The 18,877-nt window shown below is 36.4% G+C and overlaps 1 protein-coding gene across 1 annotated transcript in view; it reads right to left on the reverse strand.

The window, feature by feature from the left end:
* LOC107707196 (tyrosine-protein phosphatase non-receptor type 13-like) overlaps positions 1-18,877 on the reverse strand; it is a 36,587-nt gene that overhangs the window by 14,713 nt on the left and 2,997 nt on the right. Inside the window, 33 exon segments of the mRNA XM_016511133.1 lie at positions 151-188; positions 278-488; positions 577-751; positions 871-1,041; positions 1,352-1,667; positions 2,187-2,626; positions 2,707-2,802; positions 3,122-3,327; positions 7,441-7,630; positions 8,554-8,639; positions 9,455-9,548; positions 9,631-9,726; positions 9,826-10,025; positions 10,233-10,349; positions 10,431-10,538; positions 10,614-10,691; positions 10,925-11,025; positions 11,115-11,358; positions 11,627-11,786; positions 11,923-12,108; positions 12,267-12,419; positions 12,502-12,640; positions 13,775-13,910; positions 14,048-14,222; positions 14,368-14,439; positions 14,521-14,674; positions 14,762-14,837; positions 15,467-15,556; positions 16,281-16,356; positions 16,447-16,626; positions 16,758-16,823; positions 17,698-17,858; positions 17,951-18,075. Of these exon segments, the coding sequence (XP_016366619.1) occupies positions 151-188; positions 278-488; positions 577-751; positions 871-1,041; positions 1,352-1,667; positions 2,187-2,626; positions 2,707-2,802; positions 3,122-3,327; positions 7,441-7,630; positions 8,554-8,639; positions 9,455-9,548; positions 9,631-9,726; positions 9,826-10,025; positions 10,233-10,349; positions 10,431-10,538; positions 10,614-10,691; positions 10,925-11,025; positions 11,115-11,358; positions 11,627-11,786; positions 11,923-12,108; positions 12,267-12,419; positions 12,502-12,640; positions 13,775-13,910; positions 14,048-14,222; positions 14,368-14,439; positions 14,521-14,674; positions 14,762-14,837; positions 15,467-15,556; positions 16,281-16,356; positions 16,447-16,626; positions 16,758-16,823; positions 17,698-17,858; positions 17,951-18,075 (4,916 nt within the window).

The following is an 18,877-nucleotide window of genomic DNA, read 5'->3' on the forward strand; positions in this document are numbered from 1 at the left end:
GTCTATATGTAACGCCATATAATCAAAAGACTCAATAATAGCAACAAACACACACTCGAAGTGAACAAATAAACATCAACCTCTTATTCTGTATAGATTATGAATAAACCAATTATTGCTGTAATTCAAGTAGATTCGGCTCAAACGTACCATTCCATTTATCTACTGGTATCACTGGTTGGTCATCTCTGAAACAAAGAGCAAACATTTAATCAAAAGTTACAAAGGCAAAAACTGATACTAATTAATGTTTAAACGAATTATTCTCCAGTCTAACCTCATGGCTTTGAATCGGACTTTGCGCGGGGCACTCTCACACACTTTCACAGCATCCTCCAGCGTCATTCCCAGGGTGCACTTCCCACATATATAAACAATCTTGTCATTGGGCTGGATGCTGCCCTCTTCACTAGCAGGGGAGCTTGGCACCACCTCCTGGACATAAATTCCCTGCCACTTGCTGCCAATACCCCCTGTTAGCTTGATACCTGCATAGACAGATGCAAAAGTATCATCATTTTGAACTGAATATGAAATCTTTTTGTTATATATATATGCTATAAAGCATCTCCTCACCCAGTTGTCCGGATGGAGTCTTGGGGATGACAATGTCCTGGAGGGTGTCAGGAGGCGGTGGGGGGAGTAGATTTTGCACAGCTCTGCCCAGCACCATGTGCAGTCTTTTAGAGGAAGACCTGAGGATGCTAATAGCCACGTCATCTGTCACGTTGGTCACATTGTGACCGTTTACCTGAAAAGGAGATAATGCCAATTCAAATAACTGACAATCAAATCTTATGAAAACTTCAGAAAGGGACGGTCATAACTGCATAACTGTGACTGTGTTTCTAATGGTGGGAAAAGCAGTACCATGACAAGCCTGTCTCCTGCCCTAAGTCTGCCATCTGCTTTGGCTGGATTCTCCAGGACCTCCTGGACATAAAAGCAGTTGTCCAGTTTACTCCTGGTTATTGTAAAACCAAAACTGCCACACCATGATTTGGTCAGTGAGACAGTCAGTTCAAACTCCTTCAACATGTCCTAAAGGAAGAAGAAAAGAGATGCTGAACAACAAGGCTATGCTAGTCCACCAGCATTAAATAATAATAATAATAATAATTTAATAAACTTTAGTGCTTTATTTTATAAAGCAAGCTTGTCAATGGCACTTACACAGAAAAAAAGAAAAACATAAATAACAAAAATAAATAAAACAAAAATATGTTTTAGGAAAGAATTTCAATAAATTAAGCAGGTAGTGAATTCCAAAGTTTTGGAGCTTAAACCAGCACTGAAATGTATGCTAATTGAATGGCTTGTACATCTGTAGGTAAATGCAATCAGACTTTACCCTTTGGGGATCTTCATCATCCTCCTCTTCTTCATCATCATGCCAGCCGTTGTTGTTTCTGGCTGAGGGGATGGTAAACTGGGCAGGAGGTTTCACTGGTGATGACGTTTGAGTTGCTTGCTGGTAGGATGGAGGTGTGCTTAACAGTGATGGAGAAAGGGCCGGTGGTGGTGGCGGTTCATTGGAGACAGCAGTGCTGCAGCTTGGAGGGGAGGGTGCTGTGGTGGTGATGCTCAAGTATTCCTCATCGGCTATGACGGTCAGTCCATTAGCTGTGAAACTTGTCATGCTCTCTTCCACACCTTCAGTTGTGTGACTGTGATAACAAGATATTAATATTTGTGACATATTTTAGTTTTTCAAGACCATATTCTTGTATTAAGCAGTGAAGAAAGACCTTAAGTTTTATTAAATATAAGGCAGCACAATTGATAATTATAAGAAATGTTTCTTGAGTATCAAATTAGCATATTAGAATGATTTCGAAAGGATTATTTCACACTGATGACTGGAGTAATGGCTGCTGAAAATTCAGATTTGCTATGACAGGAATAAATTACATTTTAACACATTAAAAATATGAATTTAAAAAGTGAATTTAAATTCTAATAATATTTTGCAATATTACTGTTTTTTTTTAATCAAAAATATGCAGCCTTGGTGAGCAAAAGAGACTTTTTTCCCAAACTTTTGAATGCTATTATATCTCAAGCACTTTATTCTCAAAACCAAAAATAAAATTTGATTAATCATTAAATGCCGCATTTAGATATAATGTTCGGAACATATTGATCATTTTATAGATGATATCACATAGAAATGAACAAGCCTTTACCTGGTACAAGCTGAGACATGGTTGGTTGAGATGGTATCCTTTTTTGACTCTTGTTGATGGGTTGCAATTGCTGTTTCAGGGGCTGCTGGAGTTGGTGCTGGGTTGGCTGTTGTCACTTTAACAGTGCATGGTGTTGGGGGTGGGGCTTTGCTCTCATGCCCCTCCCCCATTATGGCATGAGGTTTAGGTTCTCCAGCTTCACCTGAGGATGGACGTGGAGGTAGGGGTGGAGGGGCTGATATAGTAGTATCCACCAGCTCAGTATCTGGTTTCTGTTGGGTCAATGGGATCTTCTGGGTTTTCTCTGGGGAAACTTCTTTCTTTAGACCCACCTCTATCGCCCGCTTCTTGAGGAGTTCACTAAAGTCTGGGGCAACAGTCCTTGTCTGCAGGTCTAGAGACCTGGATCTCAATGCACGGGTTGGAAGTGTGTCATGACCCTGTCAAAAAAGGATTTGAGTTTGAAAAATAACATGTCAATTTTAGAGTTTTTTGCAACCATGTAGAGAAAGGATGTTACCAGAGAGGTCTCAATATCTGTATGTTCATCCTGTGAAGTTCTGCAGATTGACAGCCTAATCTCAGACGGAGATTTTTGGAGGAGATGCAGAACTTCCTGTGGTAATAGAAAGACATACACTACTGTTAAAAAGTCTGCATTTTCAATGTTTTTGAAAGTCTCTAATGCTTTTATTTGACCAAAAATGAAGTAAAAACAGTAATATGTAAAATATGACTTGTAAAAATATACAAAATACAAATAAATTAACAAGTCTGTAAATATATTACATTAACAGAAGTGTTAATGATCAAAAAAATATCTGCATACAAATATACAAATACTGAATCTCAGTACTTCATTAAGTTATTTGTCTCTCACTCTGCTTTGATGCATCCGATCTTGGAATGCTAAATATAAATAATATATCCTTTACCTCATAGGAAAGGCCTCTGACAGGTTCTCCATTGACAGCCAGGATTATGTCTCCCTCCTTCAGAAGCCCACAATCCCCTGCAGGCTGACCAGAAGAAAGGCTCTTAATATGCACCATGCTGCCCTCATCCGGACCCAGTTCAGATATAATGAAACTGAACCCCAGGCTACTGAGACTCTTCTGTAGCGTCACCTCCAGGATGTTATCTGCCACAAAGAAAGAGCAGAACTCTCCCAATTTGTAGTTTATAATAAGTCCAGACTCACACATTAAAATAAGTTATATTTAACAGTTAAAGGACAGTTCATCCAAATTTGCAACAAAAAAAAAATCTAAAAAATAATTTCTTCTGTGGTAATTACAGTATACCCTGGCCACTCTTTAATATAATAAAAGTGAATAAGTACTCCAAGATGACTATTCTGAATTTAATATTTTTAATAAATCCATCCAGTTCACAAAGCCAGTCTAAATGATTTGTTTACCAAATGAATTGATCCGGTTAACATATTCAGCTTACTTATTTATATATTTTTTATAATATTCATTTATCATTTAAAATTGGCTTTTATTTTTGTATTTTCAGTTTTCTATTGAATTTTAGTTGAGGTTTTAGCAATTTTGTTGTGTACTTTTGTAAGTTTTAGTATTTTTGTATTTTTTAAATAATTTTATTTAGCTTTATTTTTATTTTAGTTTTAGTATTAGCATTCATAATACTTCAACTTTTTTGTTGAATTATTATGAATGCAATTATTTATTTCACTTACCAAAATTAAAAGGCAAAATTTCTAATTTCTTTACATTTTAGGTATATCTAATACGTATTTTTACATTTAATCTCCATTATCAAAAATTATTTTTAATAGTTTTAGTTAAAAATAACACCACTGATCATATGACATCAGAAGATTTGTAATATAGTCAAACGGACTATTTTTATGGTGATTTTGCAACTTTTTTAAAAACTTGACATTCCTGGACCTCATTCACTTCCATTATATTCATTATAAATTGTATCCAGGATATTTTTCAAAAATTCACTTTCTGTGTTCCACAGATGAAAACAAAAATCCTACAGGTTTAGAATGACATGAGGTTGAGTAAATGATAATGAATTTTCATTTTTGGATGTGCTATAGATAGACTCTAACTGTCAAATTTGATGCAAAACATATGCCAGTGCAAAAAATGTAATTATGATGTAATATATACATAAAAAACAATGTTCCTCCAGACAAACTCTAAATTTGGCTGGGTCTTTGAGTTACATGGGTCTGGTAGCTAGCACAGTGTCGCTGTCAGATTCAGTTGAAATGTTTTGCAGTGTTTTCTTCCCCTCTCTGATCCCCCTCTCACCATCTGACACAAAGCTGAAGTCCTTGGCCCTGACAGACAAGGGCGTTTCCATGGTCACATCTCTCCTCAGGGGGGTGGGCGTGCTTTGAGCACTGAGGGGTGAAGGAGATCTCGGTCTCTCCAATGTGGATGAGGCACTGTAAGTGTCCAGCACCACTGGAGGCTCTCGTTCCAGAACCAGGCTCACCACCTGAAAATAACACCGTCATTAAAGCAACATGTCTTCTTAATTTATCATACTGGCTGTACACCTATAGTGAACATACCGACGTCATCAGTCTTCTTAACACAAGGCCTGTTACCTAACCAGTGCGTGTGGCTGAAGATTGTGTGGCTGGTCAGCTTAAGTGTAATAGTGTGTCAGTATGACGACGCAGGGCTCAGCGTCATACCCTGGAAAATCTGATTAGCCCAGACAAAAATAATGACCAACACATATGCTTTCACTTTAGATCTTTCTTTTGTGCTGTCTGAGAACCCGTAAGACACAAGGGTTGATGATGTTGTTGTCCTAAAGCAACTGACATGCTGAAGAGAGGAGCACAGGCCCTTCAGACATAATGTGACCTTTGGCTCGCCCTTGTGCTAGAGTTCACATCTTACAGCAGTTACTTCTCAAAATGTCAGCTAAGATTAAATGAAAGTAACTGCTCTTTAACTGTTTGCAAAAACAAACTTAATGTAAGTGCTGTGTTACTCAAGACTGAACTGACTGTCAAAATGCTTGTCAGCTGTATAAGACTTCACTTCATTTGGCTGTTTTGTTACTGTTACCTAAAAATTAGAAATCATTTGATATGCTAAAATTACTAACACTAAAATAAAAGTTAAACAGAAATACAAAAAACGAATGAAAATGTATTAAAAAAGACTAAAATTGAAATGAAAGCTGGAAATATAAAATAAGAGCTAATATAAAATATTAATAAATTCCATAACAGTATATAAGTAGCATAAAAACATCACTGAAAAAATATATCGTAACTGTCCTAATATCTGTTACCTAATATCCGAAACATGGGTGTTAGTGTCCTACTGTGGGCTCAATCATATCCAGTTACATAAACGGTTGTGATAGTACCACTCAGAAGTAATGCAAACACATGTCATTACCTCCCCCGTCCTCTTCAGGCACTCTACCGCCTGCCTGTGTGTGACGGCACACAGGTTACAGCCGTCCACCTCTAGCAGCCTGTCACCTGTCACACATACAAGAATTCATTGAGCTGTCAACACCAATCATGCGTCACAACCAGTCAGGGTGTTGCATATTCATGTTCATTAGCATGTTAGGGACACATCTGAGTCATGTTTGTACATCGTCAAGGAGATGACAAATATGCATAGAACACACTGGAACCACTATCGTTCTAAAAGTTTAGGGTCAGTAAGGTTCTTTGTTTTTCAAAGAAATTAGTATTTTATTCAGCAAGATGCATTAAATTGATCAAAAGTGACAATAATTTTACTATTTATAAATTTTATATTTATAAAGTAGTAACGTACGTAATGTTACAAAATTATGTTACAAAAGATTTCCATTTCAATTAAATGCCATTCTTGAATACTTGATCGTCATCAAAGAATCTTGAAAAAAGTATCACAGTTTTAACAAAAATATTAGGTTCTCCATTGACAGCCAGGATTATGTCTCCCTCCTTCAGAAGCCCACAATCCCCTGCAGGCTGACCAGAAGAAAGGCTCTTAATATGCACCATGCTGCCCTCATCCGGACCCAGTTCAGATATAATGAAACTGAACCCCAGGCTACTGAGACTCTTCTGTAGCGTCACCTCCAGGATGTTATCTGCCACAAAGAAAGAGCAGAACTCTCCCAATTTGTAGTTTATAATAAGTCCAGACTCACACATTAAAATAAGTTATATTTAACAGTTAAAGGACAGTTCATCCAAATTTGCAACAAAAAAAAAATCTAAAAAATAATTTCTTCTGTGGTAATTACAGTATACCCTGGCCACTCTTTAATATAATAAAAGTGAATAAGTACTCCAAGATGACTATTCTGAATTTAATATTTTTAATAAATCCATCCAGTTCACAAAGCCAGTCTAAATGATTTGTTTACCAAATGAATTGATCCGGTTAACATATTCAGCTTACTTATTTATATATTTTTTATAATATTCATTTATCATTTAAAATTGGCTTTTATTTTTGTATTTTCAGTTTTCTATTGAATTTTAGTTGAGGTTTTAGCAATTTTGTTGTGTACTTTTGTAAGTTTTAGTATTTTTGTATTTTTTAAATAATTTTATTTAGCTTTATTTTTATTTTAGTTTTAGTATTAGCATTCATAATACTTCAACTTTTTTGTTGAATTATTATGAATGCAATTATTTATTTCACTTACCAAAATTAAAAGGCAAAATTTCTAATTTCTTTACATTTTAGGTATATCTAATACGTATTTTTACATTTAATCTCCATTATCAAAAATTATTTTTAATAGTTTTAGTTAAAAATAACACCACTGATCATATGACATCAGAAGATTTGTAATATAGTCAAACGGACTATTTTTATGGTGATTTTGCAACTTTTTTAAAAACTTGACATTCCTGGACCTCATTCACTTCCATTATATTCATTATAAATTGTATCCAGGATATTTTTCAAAAATTCACTTTCTGTGTTCCACAGATGAAAACAAAAATCCTACAGGTTTAGAATGACATGAGGTTGAGTAAATGATAATGAATTTTCATTTTTGGATGTGCTATAGATAGACTCTAACTGTCAAATTTGATGCAAAACATATGCCAGTGCAAAAAATGTAATTATGATGTAATATATACATAAAAAACAATGTTCCTCCAGACAAACTCTAAATTTGGCTGGGTCTTTGAGTTACATGGGTCTGGTAGCTAGCACAGTGTCGCTGTCAGATTCAGTTGAAATGTTTTGCAGTGTTTTCTTCCCCTCTCTGATCCCCCTCTCACCATCTGACACAAAGCTGAAGTCCTTGGCCCTGACAGACAAGGGCGTTTCCATGGTCACATCTCTCCTCAGGGGGGTGGGCGTGCTTTGAGCACTGAGGGGTGAAGGAGATCTCGGTCTCTCCAATGTGGATGAGGCACTGTAAGTGTCCAGCACCACTGGAGGCTCTCGTTCCAGAACCAGGCTCACCACCTGAAAATAACACCGTCATTAAAGCAACATGTCTTCTTAATTTATCATACTGGCTGTACACCTATAGTGAACATACCGACGTCATCAGTCTTCTTAACACAAGGCCTGTTACCTAACCAGTGCGTGTGGCTGAAGATTGTGTGGCTGGTCAGCTTAAGTGTAATAGTGTGTCAGTATGACGACGCAGGGCTCAGCGTCATACCCTGGAAAATCTGATTAGCCCAGACAAAAATAATGACCAACACATATGCTTTCACTTTAGATCTTTCTTTTGTGCTGTCTGAGAACCCGTAAGACACAAGGGTTGATGATGTTGTTGTCCTAAAGCAACTGACATGCTGAAGAGAGGAGCACAGGCCCTTCAGACATAATGTGACCTTTGGCTCGCCCTTGTGCTAGAGTTCACATCTTACAGCAGTTACTTCTCAAAATGTCAGCTAAGATTAAATGAAAGTAACTGCTCTTTAACTGTTTGCAAAAACAAACTTAATGTAAGTGCTGTGTTACTCAAGACTGAACTGACTGTCAAAATGCTTGTCAGCTGTATAAGACTTCACTTCATTTGGCTGTTTTGTTACTGTTACCTAAAAATTAGAAATCATTTGATATGCTAAAATTACTAACACTAAAATAAAAGTTAAACAGAAATACAAAAAACGAATGAAAATGTATTAAAAAAGACTAAAATTGAAATGAAAGCTGGAAATATAAAATAAGAGCTAATATAAAATATTAATAAATTCCATAACAGTATATAAGTAGCATAAAAACATCACTGAAAAAATATATCGTAACTGTCCTAATATCTGTTACCTAATATCCGAAACATGGGTGTTAGTGTCCTACTGTGGGCTCAATCATATCCAGTTACATAAACGGTTGTGATAGTACCACTCAGAAGTAATGCAAACACATGTCATTACCTCCCCCGTCCTCTTCAGGCACTCTACCGCCTGCCTGTGTGTGACGGCACACAGGTTACAGCCGTCCACCTCTAGCAGCCTGTCACCTGTCACACATACAAGAATTCATTGAGCTGTCAACACCAATCATGCGTCACAACCAGTCAGGGTGTTGCATATTCATGTTCATTAGCATGTTAGGGACACATCTGAGTCATGTTTGTACATCGTCAAGGAGATGACAAATATGCATAGAACACACTGGAACCACTATCGTTCTAAAAGTTTAGGGTCAGTAAGGTTCTTTGTTTTTCAAAGAAATTAGTATTTTATTCAGCAAGATGCATTAAATTGATCAAAAGTGACAATAATTTTACTATTTATAAATTTTATATTTATAAAGTAGTAACGTACGTAATGTTACAAAATTATGTTACAAAAGATTTCCATTTCAATTAAATGCCATTCTTGAATACTTGATCGTCATCAAAGAATCTTGAAAAAAGTATCACAGTTTTAACAAAAATATTCAGCAGCACAATGTTTTCAGCATTGATAAAAAAATCTTGAGCACCAAATTAACATATTAGAATGATTTCTGAAATATCATGTGACATTGAAGACTGGAGTAATCACTGCTGAAAAATCAGCTTTGCCATCACAGGAATAATTCCATTTTAAACTATATTCAAATAGAAAACAATTCATTTAAATTGTAATATTGTTTTACAATTTGTAGTGTTTTTACTGTATTTTTGACCAAATGAATGCAGTCTTGGTGAGCATAAGAGATTATTTTCATCTTACCAATCATCATCTTACAAAAATTAGGTCTTTAAAACATCATTCTAAGAAAAGTCTGACTAAAAGATTATTTTTATCTGAATATCAGGTTTTATAATTGGTAATGATGGATCTTTGCCTATCTGTATTCTTCCATCTTGATCTGCCGCTCCTCCTGGGATCACGCTTTTGATGTAGATTCCTCCATGATGTACATTAGTGTTGATTCCCCCCTATAAATCATTTCAATAGTAAAATACTCAATGTTTTAAGATTTGAGAAATTACATGAACACCACACAGAGTAAAAACTCACAGCAATACTGATTCCCAAGCTGCTGTTGATCTTTCTGAGCTTCATGTAGATTACTTCACCTGGCTTTGAACTGAAGCTGGAAGAATTATATCTATCCTGCACAGGATGAACAATAAAAAAATTATTTTGGTTAGTTTTTGTTCATGTCAGATGATTTCTAACAAACTGGACAAACTGCATCACTGTAAATCACACCTGAAAATCCAGAATCCGCACCACAGGTATGTGCAGCCTTTTGCCCATTTTGGGAGCCATGATGTTGGAGAGGGTCTCCTCCAGCTCCTCCATCACAGGCCTGTACTCTGCACTGAGGGTGCTTTGAGAGCCGAAGCCTCTTTCCAGCATCATCCCTAAATTACTTGTAGCCAGTGAGGTCTTACTGTCCCGGAGATCCTCTACTCAGGAACAAAAAATGAAAACATTTTAAATGTGTAATTCCTACCACCAAATGTACCATAATTGCAAAAATACAGATAACAGTAATGTCTTACTGCTAGGATAGTAGAATGTATTTTAATATTAAAATGTGCACAGTTCATTTTTAAAAGTGAAAGTATGAAGACAGATCATATGTAAATAATCGGTGCAATATGAAGACATACGTTTGGGTTGGGACACTATGAGCTCCACTTCATCTGGGCTGCTCTGCAGTATGGCAGCAGCTATATTAAACGTCACCCCCTCTAGACTGATCTTATTCAGAGAGATCAGCCGACCACCTAAACACAAACAAAAGAAAATAAGTCTTTTTCATTTCTTTTTTTTTTGGCATAAAAGAGGGAAAATGTTCAGGATTTTACCGGGTCTGATTCTGCCGTCCCTATCAGCTGGCCCGTCGGGAACGATGGATGCTATGAAAATTCCCATATCTAACTTCCCTGCGTTGTCCTCACCGACTATTACAAAACCTTTTCATCAAAAGTGATACATCAGCATTCAAATGCTTAACGTTATATAAAAGATGCATGTTCATTTTCACTCACCGAAACCAAGTTTTGGATCCTTCTTTAAAGTTACACTGATGATTTCTCTCTCTGGGGTTGTTCTTGTGGGTGTGTCCACTAAAAAAAGAAATGAAAATAGATTATTTAAAAAAGATAAAATATAATAAATAATACAAATTACATATCCACTTTCTCATGTTATATTCAGAATAACTTTTATGTTTTATGTTGAAATGTTGTTTATAATCAGCTCCCATAAGATCATAGATCTTATCATAGAAATATCAGCTAATCATTAAAAGTCAATGTCAAACTTTAGCATTAAAACCAGAGAGAGCTTCACTGTTTACCTCTTATAGATGAGGTGGTGGAATGAACCTCTGAGTCCTGCTTTTGCAAAGAGACATTGGACATGATGCGATAGACTGGAGGACTGAAAGTTTCTGGAGGGCTGCAGGCAAGAAAGATCAACACGATATGAGAGATATTTAGTTTTGAATTGTGATTTGAATGATGGGCAGAGCAGATCCATCGACACACCTGCTGCTTAGGCTCTGGTCTTTCAGTTCACGTGGGGTTCTTGGTTCAGGAATGCCATTTACTTCATTCTGTTGCTGAATCCGAACTCCGATCTTTGCTGACAGGTCATCGCAAGACTTGCTCATGGAGTCATTGGGTAATCCATTCAAACCAATATTGTTGAGCACAATCTCCGAGCAAGACAGCCTATTTATCTGATTGTGTCGAGCGTGGCATATTGATGTATATTTTGCCACGTTATCATCTAGGTTGAAATATAACAGAAATTACTAACTACAAGTTGACAAACAAACAAATCTTTGTATCTGATGAAAATGATAAAATAATAAAAAGAATGTAACTAATGAAAATGATAAAGTAAAAAAGTTTTTTCTTGAGTCCACTGAAGCATAACATACTCGTTGGAAAATATAAATATGTAATTTTTTAATGAAAAATTTTTATTAAAAGGACTGCAAAGCACTGTATATTGAACTTCAAATGGCTCTGTATATAGAAATAATTCTACACACCTGAGGCTAAACAGTAGGTCAGCTGACGAGAGGTCATCTCACTGTGAAACTTGTGCTGGGCTGAGCAGAGGTTCAGGAGGTACTGTGCGATCTTTGAGCTCTCTGTCACAAATGAGTGCTTCTTCCCACTCAGGCTGCACTCAATGGTAAATTTTCGTCTCTATGACAGGATTAATGGAGAATTATTAAAACCTTATCCCAAAACATCATGAACTTCAAATAGCATGTTACTGGATTTCACAGAGTATCAAAAAAGACCTAAATAAGCAATATAATCCACACAAATAATAACTCACACTTGTTGAGAGACTGTCTGTCTCTGTCCAGTGACATTTGCGGCTTAACACACGAGAATGGTTCTTGACTTCATAAACCATAATTCCTTTGGCACAAATTCCCAAAACCAGCTCTCCAATAATAGGTTTCCTTTCACGGGCAACTCTGTGGAACAGCACTCCATACTCTGGCAGCTGTTGTGCAATCTATAAAGGCAAGAAAGACACAGGAGGTACTGACAAACTATGATCAAATAGCCAGATGTTTGAACAAAACTACTATTATATTGATTTGTTCAGTTTTATGAGCATTACAAGAGTATTTTTAGCATGAGTGACTCTAACTGAAGGCCAAAAGAAAGAACCTTTAAGAACTCCATCTCAGCCTCCTCTGGACGCATGTGGGCATTATTGGCATGTAACCTTGGCAACTCCTCTCTTAAACAGGGCAAGGCCACTTTCTCTATGACTCTCTTAGAGATGTACTGCTCCATTTGGAAATAGTTCTTCCCATAAACCTGAAAAGGTTAGTGTGATATCTCAACATACAGTCTAGTTAGATCTGTTGAAAGTTCAAATGTTCATTAATATCTCACTCACTTCAGGCAAATAATCTCCAAACTCAGCCTGCAGTGCTAACGCAGCAAGAAACAATGCGGTCTCCTCAGTACAGTACACTCTGTCCTCCAGAACGTCCCTCCTCAGCTGGAGATAGTATTGGTGTCGTGTAAGTCTATGCCTTTAAAAATAATTCAGCAAAAACAAACAGTGAGCATTATTAGCACTGCAAACTATTAGGTATAATGCATTAAAGACCCCATTAAATCATTTGACAAGTTTTTTGGCTAATTTTCCAATCAACACAAACTCAGCACACCTGAAAAACAATAGGTGCGTAGGAAAAATAGTCCAATAATATTGTTGAATCAAAAATATAAAAAGATGCAATCTGCCTGATGAAGATCAGTGGACTGAAACGTTGCTTGTGCTTGTGACAATAAACTTCAATATTTAGCAAGTATTGATAGTGTGCGGGATTGCATCTTTTTATATGGTTAATTTTCCAAGAAGATAAAGACTTCTTTAATGTGTTCAAAAGTTTGTGTTCAGTATGTTTTTTTTTTTTTTTAATTGAATGTTTTTGAAATCTCTTGTGTTTCGTATTATCACCAAGGCTGGATTTCATTTTAAATAACTTTCTATTTTAATATATTTTAAAATGTAATAATTCCATTGATGGCAATATGCTGGTTTGGTGCTTAAGAAACATTTCTCATTTTTATAAATGTTGAAAATGGTTGTGCTGCCTAATTCTGTTGTGGACACCGTGACACATTTTTTTCAGGATTCTTCGATAAATAGAAAGTTTAAAACAACAGTATTTATTTTTTTTAAATAAATAAACCTTTTGTACCATTATTAATTTTGATCAATTCAAAGCATCTTTTCTGAATAAAAGTATTAATTACTGACTCCAAACTTTTGAAAGGTAATGTTTATGCACTAAGTTTGTTTTTGGAGTACACTAGTACATAGATGACCCCAAGCCTGACAGACATACACTAAAAGCCATGAAAATCTGATATCATTGGGTCTATCTAAATATCATGCATATGCAAACCATAAAGTGCCATTTACACAGAAATCAGGGCAGCAGAATGGAAAAAAATGGCCTAGAGACACAGATTTTTAAAACTTAAACTTTTTTTAACTTTAGAATGGCGTGTCACGTGTGAGGCACTGCAAATGATGCAAAATCATGGCAAGCACAATAGCCCGTCAAGTGCATGAAAACAATGGAAAAAAGCAGCGCAGTGGAATGCAAAAACATGTTCTGTGTGAACAGCCCCAAAGACAGTAGAAAAACACATACAATATATAGGAGATGTCATCAGGGAAAAATTTGACACGGAGAAAAAGCGTAAATGTCGCAGAAGCCACTTTCTTCCAGCAATCTGGGGCAACCTTTGAGATTTTTGTCTCAGGGTCCAAAAAGAAAAATTCACCATCTAAATGAGAAAAAATTTAATTAATGCCCAATGACTTATGTAAGGCAGTTCAAAGTATACATGACAAACACTCGTTCCTTTTACAGTCATTAAAACCACACAAGAGCACGCAAAGGTATATATAAAGACTGCATTACCATCAATGAAAGCAAGGCCAAAGTAAAAGTGCTCCACAAGGTTAGCGTGTGCCACAACCATGTCGAAGACATCTCTCCCACAGGACTTGATGTCACATTTCACTGCCACACGCTGTTCATTTGGCATGATCACGTTAACCTCCCTTTGAGACAAGCCTGACTTGCCTTTCTTTGACTGTATCGATCGAGAGAGAAAGGGAGAAGAAGCTAAATATACAGAGACAACCTTAGTGCAATAAAGCTGAACATAAGTGCTGAACACTTAAAACTGAAATGCATTATATACAGTATGCAACCAAAAACACTAAAACACAGTTTACCACTATAGATCCCGGCAGCTCTAAAACTATTTGAGGTTCATCAATCATCCTGGTAAATTCAGGTCCAAGACTCTTAAAACATGGAAACACGCAATTAACAACATAGAATGTAGCATACATATCATTGTACAGCACAGATGCTAAGCACATTACCTTAGCTTTCCTTTGGGAGAGGCTGATTGCAGACTCACTAACAGTGATACAGGGACTGGAAGGCCGGGCTTCACCCTTTTTGGGAACGTTGAGGCATGTACTTTGTGACAGCCAACAACTTGTGCTTCGTCTGTGGTGAAGCCCCAGTGGAATTCTGGGATAGCATTAGAAATTGACATTAACAGCACTAACAGCTAACAGCCTGATAATATATTTAGAAGTGCAAAACAATACTACTAACCTGTTTGAGCCCTGATATGATGTGGTCTGACTAGGTCTACTTCTGAGAGACCAGGTTTTCTGTTGTTGGGAAATTCCTGGGGGAAAAAACAGCTAGACTGAATATTGAAATATTACTGTATGTCTAAATGCTCTGCAATAAAGAGAGAGCAAGAAAGTAGTTTGAAAATTTAACGAAATAACATGCAATTTTTTATACAGTAACAATGGATTCACTAAACATCTAAACGTGATATTCACTACTGTTTAAAAGTTTGGGGTCATCAAAATTAATATTTTTATTCAGCAAGGATGCATTAAATTGATCAAGTGGCAGTAAAGACATTTCTAATGTTACAAAAGATTTATTTTTCAAATAAATGTTGTTCTGTTTATTCTAACTTACTATTCATCAAAGAATTTTGGGGGGAAAAAAGAAGAAGAAATGTTTCTTGAGCGCCAAATCAGCATATTAGAATGACATCTGAAAAATAATGTGACACTAAAGACTGAAGTAATGGCTCATGACAATTCAGCTTTGCCATCACAGAAATAAATTACATTTTAAAATATATTAAAATAGAAAACAGCTATTTTAAATTGCAATAATATTTCACAATTTTACTGTTTTAATGTATTTTTGATCAAATTAATGCAGTCTTCGTGAGCATAAGAGACTTTCTTTAAAAACATAAAAAAGCTTACAGCTCCAAACTTTTGAGCTTACCTGGCTTTGGCTCTGAGTCCAGAGACAGTCTGCGAGTCTCTCCTGAAGCTCCGTTCCCCTCTGTATAACCAGGATATGGTCCACGCTTACCTGCTCAACAGAGACCTGATCAGTAACCACATGTAATGCATACTGTACATCCACGGTATACACAGCAGTTTATACTGCACATGGTTGCACAAGCAACCTCTGGAAAACAGCCAAATATAAGATCACTACGCTTTACATTACAGTTTGTGTTTAAGCATCAGCGCTTTGAGCCTGATTACAACCTTTTGTAATCCCATGTTCGGTTTAAATTCAACCGTTAATCCTATTCTGGACACTATTTTATTGGTGCGGTGGTGCTGTTTTACGCACATATTAGTCAAACCTGCAGGGTTTTACTAATTTAATTTTTAGGATAAACATTATAATCCAAGGAATATATTGGGATTACCACTGAAACGGTTAGTTAAGGACAGCGTTGAAGACAAATATGTGGCATCAACACCCACTTAGACTTGTTATACAAAGGATCTGACGTGCACAGATTGTAACATGACAGGCTAAAACTCTTCTACAAATACCCATTACAACAACTAATTTGCATATGTATCAAAACATCAAGTCACATTTTACATGCAATATAAACATTTTTAAACATTAAAATAATTAAAATATAAAAACAACAATTAAATTTTTTTTAAAATAATATAATATTCAGCCTATATTCAGGTTTTCATACTTTAACTTATTTGACAACACTTCTTTACAATTTCACAACTATAAGAACATAAAAGGATGAAATTTTGTGATTCAAAGGAATTCCTACCATGTAGTCTTTCTCTGATCATCTGACTTTTCCCACTCAACTGTACAACATTTTCAGTTAAAGCAGCTCGATCCACCTGGAAATGAAATCTCATTCTTGGCTATTTTTTTCTAAACTGAGCAATTGAGAAATGTTTGAGGTATAAAGGATATACTTTTTAACTCACAGAGTCTTGGAAGACATCCTCTACCAGCTGTTTGATGACTTTGTTGGGAGGAGGCAGGAGAGATGCTTTGTGGTGTGATTCACCAACCTCCAAGATAGAGTTCAGGTTGGCTCGTCGATGGGCCATGTCCTCACACATGCTCAGGAGAAGGCAATTCAGAGAGTCACTTAGCTGAATGGGCTAACCGAGCAGAAAACACATTTATTTTCACATTTATATGTAGCTGCCTTATTCTTCACTGGCATGACTTGTTCATCAATCTTTTACTTGATTTACTTTTTTTTTTTTACTCGAATTTCTGTGAAACTGACCTGGTTTTGAGGGAGATGATAATCAACTGACCAATACAGAGTCATCCCAAGAGAATACACGATTATCTGGAAGAAATGACACATAAATTATATTTCTGTGAGCATTCAACTGAAGCACATTTTCTAAAATAAATATACCTTCTTTGCGAATTTTTGGTGTTGATTGTTAAATAAATTGAGAATAGTGAGAATAAGTGAGAATAAGTTTATTTTCACTGCGTGTCATATGACCGCTTCAGGGCGCCACTAGAACGCTCTGAGCGTTTGGCAGGTCATCATCATTCCTCAGTTCGTTTATAAGGGTGTGAAAATAAATAAAGAAATAAAGCAGGAATACAACTAACTGGACCGCAGACAGTTTAGTCTCCGTTTCTATAGTGCACTATTCCTATTGCTATGACTTTATTCGCAGCGTTTTCTGACGGAACGTGAACTCTGGGTTGTTCTAGCTGTTCCAGCCGTCGCTGTTTGTTTCTTTTGCAAGCAACGTGAGAGAAAGTGAGAGCCTTGCTACGTTTACATTATATTCTTTATTGCTTTTTTTTCGTGCCAAAATGACTGAGTTTGTTTGGAATACTTATTTTAGAATTTTAGAACAATTACTGAACAACAATGTCAGGCTTTGATCTAGCTAAAGCAAGCACCGTGATTAATATTCATGAGCCTGTCAGACCTTAGCTCATTTTATTTTAGTCTATTAGTAATATTGTGTTTGTTTGTATCATTATATATTATTATTAGTATTATTGTTATTTACAGAAACATTGAATTACATCTCAAGCATATATCTTCGTAAAACCCAGTCATTTTGTGAAGAGAACCTGATTTGATTTGGAAAGTGTAATGTATAGGCTATATAATATAATTTTGTCTGTGCGTCAATCTCTGACAAGAGTGCTACATACATAAGTGTTGGCATGCATCGCTGAATGAAACTGACCTTCTCCATAGCTAGCTTGGTGGAGATGGCACGGCCTTGCAGCATCTCTGGGGCTGTGAAGGCACACACCTCATCTGTCATAGCACAGTTCTTGAACGCCAGCGTCCCAGTCGCGGACAAGAGCAGTGATGCAGGAGTTATAATGCTGCAGATATTGTGACCTAGAAAAACAGACCCACATTCATTTAATTTTTCATGGAGTGCACTCTTCACCATCAGGAAAAATCAACTAACTTCAAGGTCAACGTATTACCTTTGTAGGAAAGGTCTAAGAGGGCTTCAGCTGAGCCCAGCAGGAGCGACCACACCTCATCCTCTTCCAGCGGTCCACCTCTGGCTTCCAGCACCTCGGCGAGGGTCACAAATGTGCTGCTCATCCTGCGGAATTGCAAGACAGATACCTGAGAAGGAGAGACACAAGCTAACTGACTGATGGAGGTGGAGAGAAATCAGCTGAAAGAGGAGGATGGAGCCTAAACAAAGTGAGCAGCAGGGACTCTGAGCTCATCACCAATGTTTCATAACAATATTGTGTAATATACATTATTTATATTGTGTGATGTGTAACTCTAAATCTGTATATCTATTTTTGTCTTTTGCTGACTTCATTTCCAGCTATCAAAGGAATAAGCTTAGGCAAGAATGTGCCAATTGTTCTGCATAATCACTGGTGATTGGATTGTACCTCAGAGGACACATACAAATACATTTCTTCCATTTTCAGATTTTCGGAGAGAAGCAAAGTGCAAACAGACTGATTTTAATTAACTACATTTGTGTTTTATCATCAGTGAATCTGACACCCTCCCAAAGTTTCTGCATTCATACACAAATTATGCAGAGATGTCAAAGATTTTAAAAGATTTCAGCTACTTTCCCCCCAATATTAAATATCTTTGTTAAAATATCTATTTCTGATCCACATCTAAATCTTTATTTCCCTTGAACAATAGAGATAGTTTCCTGGACTCTTTTAAAGTGTGGGCATGAATTAAAGGGTTTGACATGCAGTAGAGTTCTAATGTTCCAGGAAACAGTTGTGACAATTGCACTCACAGTTTAATGTTAAAGTGCCCCTATTATGGATAATGAAAGGTTCATATTTTGGTTTTGGGAGTGTCCAACAACAGGTTGACATGCATGCAAGCTCAAAAAACACTTTCATTGTCTTATAATATGC

The sequence above is a fragment of the Sinocyclocheilus rhinocerous genome, unplaced genomic scaffold, assembly GCF_001515625.1.
Source record: "Sinocyclocheilus rhinocerous isolate Xijiao unplaced genomic scaffold, SAMN03320098_v1.1 scaffold1243, whole genome shotgun sequence".
In the NCBI taxonomy this organism is placed as follows: domain Eukaryota; kingdom Metazoa; phylum Chordata; class Actinopteri; order Cypriniformes; family Cyprinidae; genus Sinocyclocheilus; species Sinocyclocheilus rhinocerous.